General features: G+C 44.1%; 1 protein-coding gene across 2 annotated transcripts in view; it reads left to right on the forward strand.

Moving 5' to 3' along the window:
• Positions 1-541: 541 nt before the first annotated feature.
• AKAP2 (A kinase (PRKA) anchor protein 2) overlaps positions 542-12756 on the forward strand; it is a 20214-nt gene continuing 7999 nt past the window's right edge. For both annotated transcript variants that reach the window (XM_009873864.1, XM_009873872.1), the window contains exons 1-2: positions 542-2929; positions 11243-11421. In XM_009873864.1, the coding sequence (XP_009872166.1) occupies positions 646-2929; positions 11243-11421 (2463 nt within the window). In that variant the 5' untranslated portion in view covers positions 542-645. The remainder of the gene's footprint in view (positions 2930-11242; positions 11422-12756) is intronic.

Below are 12756 nucleotides of genomic sequence, written 5' to 3' on the forward strand. Positions count from 1 at the left end.
TGAGAAATGAACATTCCCTGCTGTTGCCACGTCATTTTTCCTAACTTGAGATGAATCGCCTACTCTTCCTGCATGTTAGCATCTGTTTCTGGAAAACGGGGGCAGTAATACTTTTCATCTGTAGAAGCATGATGAGATTTCCTTTATGTGCAGAAAGCATGTTTTAAATACAAAGGTGGTAAGTGTTGTGTGCTGCATGTGCAAACTCTTGAAGAACCTAAACTAACAAGTCATTAATGACATGGAAATCCAAAGCTCATTTTTAGTGGCAAGCCAGGAGACAGGCATGACACAGGCATGATAAAGTGAGGGTGGTAAACAGATGGGAGATACTTCGTTTGTTGTTGTGTTAGTGCCTTGTCCAGCTTACGGTATGGTCATTTTTTGTGTCAGTGATTTGCCTTGCCTTCCCACTGTCTGAGGGGCTGCTTCAGTCTCGAGTGTAAGAAGTGCTAGGATTTGCTTTCCAGATTGTGTTTATTCTGCAATTGTTGCTTTTTTAGGACTTCATCATAGTTTTTTTCTCTTTTATTTTAGAAATCTTCCAGAATCCCTGAGGATGACATCAGGTTGAGAAAAAACAGAGACCGAAACTGTGCCAATTTCTTGGACCCAGCTACTGTGCTTGCTACAAAGGAAGAGAAAATGGAAATTGAAGTTCCAGTTTCTGAACATAAAAGCGTCACCACAGTGGCTTCACCACATCCCATAGACAATCCAACTCACTTCTTTTCCCCGGCTGCCAGCCACAATGGGCTTAAGGATAGGCATGAGTCTCTGGACAGTGAAGTTGCTAAAGAGATCAGATACTTAGATGAAGTGCTGGAGGCAAACTGCTGTGATTCTGCTGCAGATAATACCTTTAATGGGACGTCGTCTCCTGAACCAAGTGCAGTCTCCATTATGGATTGTTCAGGAGCGTCTGTTAATGTCACTAATGATTCAGTACCCAGTGAGATGGAAGAAAATGTAGCCAACAAGCAGGCGCCCTTGGTAGTTGAACCACGTGAAACTAGCGTAACAGATGAGAATCGGAAAACTAATGGCCATTCCTTGGGTGGACTGAAAGAAGACACTAGGGAGAGTCTGAAGGTGCCAGGAAGTCCCGCTTGGTCGAACAGTTCTAGAAGATCCTCTAAGGATGGAGAAACAACTCTTACAACCCTTAAGAAAGAGGCTAAATTTGAACTACGAGCCTTCCATGAAGACAAAAAGCCCTCAAAGCTCTTTGAAGATGAGGAAGAGAAGGAGAAATGCAAGGTCCGCAAAGTGAGACCATCAGAGGAAATGATGGAACTTGAAAAGGAAAGAAGGGAGCTCATTAAAAGCCAGGCTGTCAAGAAAAACCCTAACATTGCCGCCAAATGGTGGAACCCTCCCCAAGAGAAGACTCTGGAGGATCATCTGGATGAAGAGCATCTGGAGTCCCACAAGAAGTACAAGGAGCGCAAGGAGAGACAGCAACAGCAAGGTGCAACACCAACATCCCCTAAACAGGTCAGCTGCTCCTTTGTACCACCAGAGCCAGTCAATGTCAAGAAAGAGGATATTGTCACAGAGCAAATTGACTTCTCAGCTGCCAGAAAGCAGTTCCAGCTGATGGAGCATTCAGGTCCATCTCAGGGTCAGGCCCCACCAAGGCGGTCAGGAACACCCAAAATGTTCTCCATCAAACCCTTCTACAAAAGCCTCAATTCTCCGCATGTAGACAAGCCACTGTCCTCCGTGACAAGACCTGTTTCAGTGTGTGGACAAGCAGGACAGCTGGAGGGTAACAATGCCACTGTTGTGAAACCACAGAAGGTCTGCTGTACCTCAGAAGATGGTACAAGTGCTCAGACTACCGGTGCTGACCCAGGAAGAGAGTTACCATACAGTGATAGCCCCAGAGCTGGACAGGCCTCAAAACTGTGGGCGGAGGATGGAGAATTCATGAGTGCAAAAGCAGTCTTCACCGTGGTGAAGGATGATGGACAGGGCGTGCAAGATCCGTTCCCAAAGTCCAGCAGCGCCTCTTCCCCTCCAGAGGAGCTTGACTCTGGTTTGGATGACTTGTCTGTCAGGTCTCAGGATACCACTGTCTTGGAGACCCTTTCCAATGACTTCAGCATGGATAACATTAGTGACAGTGGTGCCTCCAATGAGACCATGAGTGCCCTGCAGGAGAGCTCTCTGGCCGACTTCTCCCTGCCACAGACCCCACAGGCCGACACTCCGGCGGAGTGTAGGGGTGAAGGTGGCTCCAAGTCATTCAGCGATCTGGGCTGTGACTCACTGTCCTCTGCCTTGGCAGACTCCATGCTGATTGACGACCAGCTGGAGTACCACGCTGGTCTTCTGGTTCAAAATGCTATCCAACAAGCCATAGCCGAGCAGGTGGATAAAGCAAACTGCAAGGAAGAAGAAATCCCAGCAGAGAAGGAGATCTCAGTCAAAGAGCAGCCAGCCACCACCAGGACAGCTCCAGCCTCCAAGGAGCAACAGAACCCTGTGTTTGAGCCACCCCAGGTGTCTTCACCTGTTCAAGAAAAAAGGGACACCATACCAAAGACTTCAAAAGAGGAAGACTCAGAACTCAGGGAAAGGAAGAGTTTGCAGCAATCACCCGTGTACTCAGCCAGCCAGCCATTCCTGGTAGAGGAAAATAGGCACGAAGTCAGCTATTTCAGCAAGTATTCAGAGGCAGCTGAGTTGAGGAGCACTGCCTCCATCCTGGCCACCCAGGAGCCTGAAGTGACCGTGGGCCCTTTCAAGTTACGGTCAAGGAAGCAGCGGACTTTGTCGATGATAGAAGAAGAGATCAGAGCTGCCCAGGAACGTGAAGAGGAGCTGAAGAGGCAGCGGCAAGGTCTGCAGGTGACACCTAGCCCTGTTACAAAGAGTGCACCACCTATGCCCACCAGAACTGTCTCTTATAAAACCGCACCAGGTAAGAGCACAAAGCATTGGAAGGAAGTGAAATGTGACTGAAGGGTCAGGTCAGATTCAGTTTTATATCGTTTGTGAATGAATACGTTGTTTTGCAGGGGCCGGGAGGGTTGTCATGTCTTCATCTGCCTGGAAACCACAGGCAGGAGGAGGATATGGGACAACCCAACCTTTCTGTCTGTGAGCATGCTTGTGGACTTTTTTTTTTTCCCAAATGTAGCACAAAAATAACTTACATACTCTGTTGATGGTCATTAGGAAACCCTCTGTTCATTCATCCCCTGCCACGTTGTAGCGTGATGTGTCTTATCGCTTTGTTGCTCAGACCACCCACTGAAATTTAGGACCATCACAAGAAAGGTCAGCAGCAGTTTTTGCAGCTGTGTGGCTATTTGAGAGACAAGCATCAAAGACTTTTTTAACAAGCTTTCTTTTCTCTCGCTTGTCATTAAGGAATTGCCAAGTCGGTGGAAATTTATAGAATGTGGGGTTTTGCATCAGATTTTGTTTTGTGTGTCTTGCTTTCAGTTTTCAGGTATTTCTTGGTCTTCTTAATTAACTTTGTCTTGCAAAAAGATCTCCAGAGCTGTGAACTGCCATCTATTTCAGCTGGTGTTATTCACCTCTGAATTAAACAGGCATCACAAACAAAATACTTCATAGATTCAGTAAAAGTCCTCCTCTGACTGATCAGCTTCTGGGTCCTTGTGGTGGCATTCACGGAGGTTACGGAATATCTCCTCCTTCCCCATTTCAAAAAATAAACCAAGCACTCATGTCTTCTTTATATAAAGTAAAAAAAAAAAATTAAAAAAATAGAAAAGCATGTCAGACTTATTTATGCATAGTTATTTTTATGAGTATAGACCTACATATGCTTTGCAAATGCTTGGAAGTTTTTATTAGCAGCCATCATTGTGACCAAGTATTAATTTTATCCAGAGTACTTAAATTTTGTCCTTATTTCCAGTGACACAAATCTGAGCCAGTGATGCCTCCAAAAATTATACAGAGTGTTCCTTTTTTATTGAAAGTCATGGCAAACTTGAATAAAGTTTGGATTTAGTTCATTACCCAGTCTGATTGGGAACTTGGAGTGTTGTGCAGCACATAAATAACTAATACTTGGTCTCATTTCTTTTGCAAAGAGGATGATTTTAACCTCTGTTTCCTGCCAAAAAATCTAGCAGATGTCAGTAATACTTTGAAGTGCTACTGTAATTACTCCTGTAGAACAGCATTTTTGATAGGGAGTCAAAACTCTGTAAACTGAGATGTTCTGAGCCATGTCTGACAATATGTGATACACAGGGCACTGCAGACCTCAGCTAGGAGGATTTGTTGTGTAAAGGTGTGCTCATGACAGCTTTCAAAAACAGCATCATCTGTAGCTGCGCATGCTCAAAATGAGGCTGATAATGATTGCTTTTAACTCACAGGTGGTGTTGGAAGGGCTGCTGACACTAATGGTTGTTTTAACTGAGCATCTGGGAAAACAGTATGCTTCTGCCCGTCCTTATTTCTCTACACAACAAGGCATTTACTTCGTGTCTGATGTTAAAATGTTCATTGTAAATTGCATTCTAGTGAAAATTATAAACTTATATTTATAATGAATCATTCCAGACAGTTTCCTTTGAATGTCCAACTCCCACATGTTCAGGAAAGATATTTGGGATCTATTAGCCAATGAATCATGCTACTGCAATTTGCAGCTGATGACAAGGCAAAGAACGAATTTCTAGGAAAAGATGAATATGTGGCAATGTGTAAAGATGTCATTGATCAAAAAAACCACAAAGTCATTCTTAAATCTTTTACTTTTAGTGCTTCCTAAACAGCGGATGTGCTCAGCAGAGATCTCAGCTGGCGGGGATTAGCTCGGCACCCTCTGCCTTGCAGAGTGCATACCCTCAGCTTGTCTCATTCTTGCTGTCCCTTTACCCAGCTGTGCTGCAGATACGGCTTGCAGGCATCCTTAAGAATAGTAAGAAGGGATACCATGCAGTCCCTTGGAAGACTGCAACAACTTTCCTTTTATTTTGGTATTTACATCATCTTTTCAATATTTACAAAAAGGTGATTTTAGCAGAGGCAACAAAGTCTGACTGTAAAGCTTCACTGTGGCCAGTTACAGAGGTCATTTACAGAGCAAAGAAGAAAATATAATTCTGGTAGGCATGGTAAGGAATATGCTGTAGGTCATCTGTGATACTGTAATCTGAATATCTAGTTTCACATAGAAAAATAATAATAAAGCTAATGATGATGTTGATGGTGATGATAATAACAATGAAGAGGAAGACACAGAGCTACTTCTGTCACCAAATTGCATTTCCCAAATAAGGAATTGGCACTCTTTTTACATCAGGATACCTCTGCAGAAGGGGATTAAAGGGCCAAGTCTAAATTTGAAAAATCTGTTCCCAGTCCTCAAGTGAGGAACTGTAAACTCACCAGAACTCTTCTGAGTGCAATAATTAAATTAATTACCAGTGGCCTACCTATCAGATTTACTTTTGGTGGTGGACTGGTCAGAGTAGCTGTGCTAGGACTGCTGGCCATCCCTGGCTATTTATTACTTCTGCTGCACTTTACTGCCTTGAACTGTTGTTATGTGGATAAGGGAAACACAAACCACAAAAAAGAACAGCGGTGAACTGAACTGCTAATTTGACTGAAGTGTGGAAGATTAACACAATTCCTGTGGGTGTATGTGTGAAGTAACTGCCAATTACTTTAGATAGCAAACAGGCTGTTTTTATCACCCTGACATACAACTTTCATACAACTGATGATAACACTAAACTTGGTGTCTGCCAACCACTCGGCACTAGCCAGTGTAGTTCCTAGCAATAAACTTCCATACTCTTAACAACTATCCTTTAAAGCTCTTTGGGATGCTTCAAAAGTAGCCTTTTAACCCATCTCAGATCACTGGAGCAAGACACGGTAACTTCAGTGTAGTGATGACTATGTGTTGCTTATACACAGGACAAGACGTTTTGCTGGGTACCCCTTGAAAGGTGAAGAGAAGAACCTGTGCAAACACCTTTCACAAAAAGTTTAGTTTTCTACAGGAGGAAACCCAAGAAAGACAAAAAAAAATGCCTGAGCATGGCTAAACGGAGAGTCATTGTGGATCCCAGAATATTTGTGGAGCTATATTTCATTTTGAATGTTTCCTATGGTGTTTTGCTGCAGCACGTGCTGCGTTTGGCAAGGTGTTAAGCAGCTGCATAGCAAGCCAGAGGTTTTCTCCTGCAATGTGCACACAGTACACCATCCCTCCTGCGCAGAGCATCTGAGGCTGTTTGATGGTTTATCTGAACAGGATGACGCATGTGTGATGTGAGAGGATCCAGTATACGTTTAGTGGTGTAATTCCCATGTTCCTTTTATTAAGAATACTTAGTCTGTGAAGAATTTGTGTCTAACTTCCTGTAGTTAGTGCCTGGCTCAAGTTATCCTGTTTGTCAAAGGAGGTGTGAAAATCATTACATGAGGAGACTTGTTTCAGTGAAGGCTTTTCTGTTGGAGAGAAATGGTTTGTGAATATTTTCTGTCTCTTGACGAGGCATGGGGATATCCTTAACACATAAAGCCATGCCTGGGAGAAGCTTTCCTGAAGCTGCTGCATCTGCCTCTTCGGTATATGTCACCAAAGCATTGCCAGGTGAGGCATAAGGCACGTTTCACTCCCTACGCTCCACTACAGGTGCTGAGACCCAGCTACAGGCACATCTGGGAGAACTGGCCTCCAAGCAGTCATCTTCTGTTGTCCTCAGTTGCTGAACTAGATGAGAGAATTTCAGTGGATGACAAAAGCCCGGAGGGAGGTTGCAATTCAGAGATGCAAGTGATGGGGTACCTTGTTGAGGGTTTATGGCTGGACTGGCCACTAAATGCTGACAGATGCTTGCTAAACCGTGGGAGCGAGTATAAGCAAGAGCCTTTCTGCATACCAATCCCTAGTAGTAATTATAAACATCAGGCTTTACCACTTCTAGAAGCAGACAGTTCCTGCAGAAACATGGTGTTAACTTCAGAAAGTGCAGTCTCTTAAAAGAAAATTAACTGAGAAGTAAAATCAGCTAACAGAATTGGCTCTGTGTAGCTCAAACAAGAACATGCTTTTGAATTTCAAGGAACTGTTCTCTGCAAGTAGTGAGGGGCATGTGTGTACTGTCTTCTTTCTTCTTGCTTTCACCTCCTGAATGGCAGCTGTGGAGCGTAACCCTTTGTCAGAGGAGCCACTTCAGCCTGAAAACCATTTTGCACTTTCATTTTTCACTAGAAAATATTTACACGAGAAAACACCTCAGGTTCAGCCTCAGCCTGAAGATTCTGTTTTGTGTGGTGGGAGGAGAGGCAGAAACTTTGGGGAAATATATTTTTAATGTTTGTGGCCATCACAAAATTTTTAGTGCCCTGTATACATGTAAAGGATAAGGACCAAGTATAATACATATGCATGAACTGCTTTTTAAAATAAGGAAGGTTGCAGCAGAAATTAAGCCTTTGAGTTTATGGAAGAGAAAGTTTTATTACCCCTTCATAAGCACTAGTATGAAAAAACCAAAGTTCATAATTTTCTTCAAGGATTCCTCTGGAGTGCTTATCACTCATCCCCAGAAAATCTCCAGAAGTGGCTTAAAAGCACTAACCCAACTCATTTGTCATTTGCTCTCTTAGTCTATCCCCACTGGAGAACCTCTTCAAGAGGTTCTTTTCTAAATGTGCACTGTTTGTTTATTTGCATGTTCGCATTGCTTACGTAGTGTTTAGAAAGACCAAAGAAGCCCACCTTTCACCTGGAGTGGCAGTGAGGTTCCACATTACCAGAGGGACGTTTTGTTTTTTTTATAGGCTTTTGCTATCCCCTGACTCCAGCACAGGCCAGTAGTTTCCTAAAACAATATCTTGCTGGAATATCTTGTGTTGAGAAGCTTTCTCTGCTGTGCAGGTATCTTAAAAAATGCCAACATCATCTGTACAATTGCTGCGCCCATTTGTGTGAAGCCTCATTCTTCCCATCTCCTTTGTACTTTTGTCAGCACTACATGATTGCCCTTGGCACCTGCTGGTTACTTAGTTGTGGCTGAGGCCCTTGAAGGAGGGCCTCTCTTCAGTCACACTTTCTTCTTGGTATTTCATCAAATCAGCTAAGTATCATTCTTCAGCTTGCAGAGACTGCTTGGACACCCGTCAGGCTCCACGGAGTGGATAAGTCACCACCGCAGCCCCTCTTGCTCCCTAGAGCCGTGCAGAGGTTTCAGTTAGAAGAAAGCTAGTTTGTCTCTGGCTCTTACATGTCTTTGATTTTGCAGAGCGGTGTCAGGCAATGTCTTGCAGCCACCAGACTGGGACACAGCAGCATCTGCCCCTTCCACGAGCTATCCCTTCTCTTCCCCAGTGCTGAGAAAGAGCATTTTTTGGAGTGCCTTTGAAAGAGGAGAAAAATGTAAATGTGTAGATGGAAAATTTGGAATGCTATAGCCAATACTCAGTACCTTGGAACAGCTCTAAGGGTGACCTCAGGGGACTACCTTACCCTGAAGGAGAAGACAGTGCTGGTAACTACTGTTAACTTGCAAGTGTGGCCATCAGGCTGCAGGTTTTGCTGGTATCCCACAAGTGTGACTCTCTTTCTATCTGAGTCAGAGCACAGTTCCTTTGTTACTCAGCTTGGATTTGGGCAGGGACCACCAGCGGTGCACCAGGTGTCGGCATGGGTCTGTGGAAATAGAACGTTCCTGTGACCATAGTGGCTCATGATGCTTTTATGTCAAATGACTCTTCTGACTGAGAACAGTACCTTATCTGGATGAAAATCTGCATGAAGAAAATTAACCCAACAACATTTTCTAACACAGTCCAAACTGGCAGAAAAGGTCTACACTGAACTGGAACTCTGCATCAGTTTCACGGAGTTTTTCTGTGGTTGTTCTGAGGACCCTGAAGCATCAGACACCCCACCGTCTAACCACAGCCTTACTGGTGGTGGTGCTGGTTGCTTGGCTTTCAGACACGCTTGGCCCACGTAGGAGCTCTCTTTCCACCTGTTTACTTGTTCTCATAAAATTTCTAGGAACTCGAAAGAGACACTTCTCTGTAAAAAGCAGTTGAAATGATGCTGTGAATTCCTGAGTTTTTAGTGGAATTCAAACACACAGAGAAAATGGTTAGATAAGCATAATTTCTTGTGGATACAAACCAACAAAACACTGTTCTGGTGTGGGTGAATCTCCTTACTACCTGTTGGAGAAAAGGGAACTGTGATACTGTTCATGGCCATGCTGCCCCACCTACACAGGACAGTTGCATGTTGACACAGGGCTGCTGCCTCAATATGGAAATTGATAGGCCTTCTATCCAAGGAGGATGGATCTTCTTAGAGAGGTCCCCTCTCTGAAGTGCAGATCACCAAAGCCTGTGGTTTGCATTGTTTTGCTGGATAAGTGTAGTGGAAGGAGCTCTTTTCAGGTATGAGGCTTGTCCATAGGTCTGAGCATCCTGTGATGTGTCTACATCCCTGGGGGAAAGCAAAAGCTGGGCAGATGTCTGAGAAGACTGATCCTTCCCACATTACTTGCATACATCCAAGACAGTTACTGACTACTATAAGAATCAAGTTATGGAGCAAGCTGTCTCACCCTTAACCAGGCCTTTTGTTTTCAGCACACTTTCTTACCTGGTGGGTCTAATGGGCAAGGTGATGGCTGTTTTTACTCTCTCCTGCTGAGCAGTCCAAGCTGTCATGTGTGGGTGCAGCGGGGCAGCTAAGGACCTGCTGCAGGCTTCTGCTTTGGCAGCATATCTCCTGGATGTCTGTGGAGCTGCTGCTGATGTAACCTGGAGAAGAACCTGGGCTCACAGAGACTGGCATGATCTGAGGGGGGTGAATTCCGAGCCTCATCCCCACACCAGACAGCTTAAGCTAAGCCTGTAAAGAGAAGCTAGTGGCGCTGGGGTTTTCCATACTGGTTGGAAAAGACACATGCCTGTCAAGGGGAGTTTTGTAAAAGACCTCTGCCGTTTTGAGTTGGGTTTCACTTCTTACTTCAAGAATAAATCCTGCTGATTCTTAGAGGAGGTTTCAAGGCTGCTCTCTAGTGGCTACTGATGCCTTTTTGGAGGAGCAGCTTGGGTTTTCATTTGTCTCAGCAAAAGGAAATTTCATGAAAATTCGTGCAATTCTTCTGATTAATTCACTTATTTGTAAAGGGTTTGGGATGGTTTTCTTTTCTCCTTTTTTTGTCTTTGCCATCCATTGAACTGTCTTACTTCAAAGAGCTGACATGCCATGGAGAAGGGAACCTGATTTCAGTTCTTTATTGCTTTCTCCTGTCAGAGGTGAGGACCTCCGCACCTTATTCCCACACCCATGATGTACCACCATCACCCTCATTCTTCCTATCAGCACACAGTGGGAAGCTCACCCCAAATCAGTGCCTGCTGGTGACAGACATGGCTGTCTTCCCTGGAGAAGCATGACTTGTCCACCCCCTGAACTCTCCCACAGCTCATTGTGGTGGTCTCCTTGCTCTGTCCTGCATTTTTACCTACCTCTTCAACTGGGGTCACTCTGCCTAAAACAGGCTCCTCTGGGTGAAATGGGCTCAGTCAGAGAGCAACCCGACTTCTCTCTGACTTTTTTCTCACCAGGAGGCTGAAGGGCTCTGTCTGAAAGAGGGGTCTGTGGGACAGAGACCCTATCCTGCTCTGCCACAGATATCCCTCCAGGAGCACCCGCTGCAACTGGCAGGGAAGAGTAGCACCAACAACCAACCCAAAGCCTTTCATGCTTACAAAGAAGATAAAAGGCACTGGAAGAAGAGAGAAAGCCAGCAACACTTAACAGGGTGTCTTCTGTGGACGTCTCGTGCATGGTCCCTGGTGGCGTCTGGTGCATTGTATTGTCTGAGCCAGAAAAAAAAGTGATATTGCAGTTTTCCAAAACCTTACAAACATTTCCAGGTCACTGAAATGTGCCCTATAGGAGGGAATGGCATGAATTCAGCCAGATACTACTGTGAACAATAGTGGCGGGTTAAATTTGTGTTGTATCATTTGGTAACTTTTCTAAGTTTTATAGTAAGATTTTGTATTGTTTTGGAGTAGTGGATCTCAGGAAGAGAGAGAATGTTTTAAAAGCCCATGACCATGATTTACTAAGTTGTTTTATAGACTTCATTCCAATCTGTTTGTTCATTGAAACCCTACCTAAAATGCTTCCGCAGTGGACATCTTCTAGAAATAATTTGTGAGTCCTTCAGGTTAGAAAGGGTCATGCCTTTTCATGTCATTGCAGGGAAGATAGAGAAAATCAAGCCTCCTCCATCCCCTACCACAGAAGGCCCTGTCTCACAGGCTGACGCGACACCTGAGGAGCCTGCAGGAGCCCAGCGACCCAAAAACCTGATGCAGACCCTCATGGAAGATTACGAAACACACAAAACTAAGAGACGAGAAAGGATGGACGACAGCAGTGTAAGTGCTTTCTTCCTTTTCACTTCTTGCTCTGAGATAGAGACCACAACTCACAAGAACCAATATTCAGGCAACAAAAGTTATTTATTTCCCAAGAATCTACTAAATTTTAACACATTGTAAGGGCCTGTGTGTTTGAAATGCAAGGGTGTTGGCCAGTGGAGAGGAAGAGAGAGTGTCACTGCAAATATCAAAGGCAACTCATATTAAATTTAATTTTAATTAATTAGGTTAATTAATAAGGGCAATGGGTAACTGTCTTGCAACTGATGGACTCTGTTAATTCACACATCAGCAAGACCTTCCAGTGGGTTATTTCTTTGCACTTTGTGGATCAAGTATGTATTCATGCCTGTGTTTGTAGACCCTCAAAGTCCTGTTCCAGTGTGCTCGGGATTCAGAGTAGGTATCTTCCCCAGAAACGACCCCTTGCAGACTGGATTTGGAATGTCTCAGAAATTTACTTGGATCCTTCAAGGAGTGGCATGCTGCTTCCCACTGGATTTATTCCACACAAAAAGAAAATCAGCCAGAATTTCAGTGTGGGAAATGATTGCCTACATTTCAATCATTACTGTAGTAGAGTTTAACCCAATTAAGGTGTTCTTTATTGAAGGCACTAATAAGAAGAGCTGTGAATTTCATAGCTGGAAGTATCAAAATTCAGATGTAAACATTAGATAACCTGTTTTTCAACAAAGCATTAGGTGTTCCTTATTCAGACTCGTTATTACTCTGGGCAGTGCGTGCAGAAAGTAGTAAGATGTAAGTGCAATATAAAACTTCTTAAATGGACACAGTGTTTGCTGAAGCAGCCACAGTCCTACAGGCATTTCCCAGAGATGTCAGAATGATGACCCCAGTGCCAAGGAGCTCATGCTCTGAAAAACTACTTTCTAGTAACATTCGTTAAAGGTAGAATCTCATTAGGTGTACACAAGTAAGTGAAGGTTTGTAGTGTGAATAGCACACTAGTCTGCCATCTTTTAATCATTACTAGTGAATATTGCATAGTAGCTTAATATAATCAGAAGGAATGCAATGTGGAGGGTTCTCGTTGCATTTCTGCTGGTTAACTAAAACATAATAGGAGAGCTGACTCAAAATGTAAACAAGTTAATTTCCAGCACACACCAAAACTTTCTGGTCCCTCCTACTGAAGCCATTGAAAAACCAGATCTTGTCCTGTTCCCACAGCAGCATCTTGGAGCCACATCTTGGGAAGGACCTGGTCCCTGGGTTCCCTTCATTCCCCAAAGCACCCAGTGAAATGGGGTGGCTCCACCTGCTCTGTTGGGTGATGCTTCCTGGCATCTCCCCAGAGGATCTCTTTCC

The sequence above is a fragment of the Apaloderma vittatum genome, unplaced genomic scaffold, assembly GCF_000703405.1.
Source record: "Apaloderma vittatum isolate BGI_N311 unplaced genomic scaffold, ASM70340v1 scaffold9610, whole genome shotgun sequence".
NCBI classification, from domain to species: domain Eukaryota; kingdom Metazoa; phylum Chordata; class Aves; order Trogoniformes; family Trogonidae; genus Apaloderma; species Apaloderma vittatum.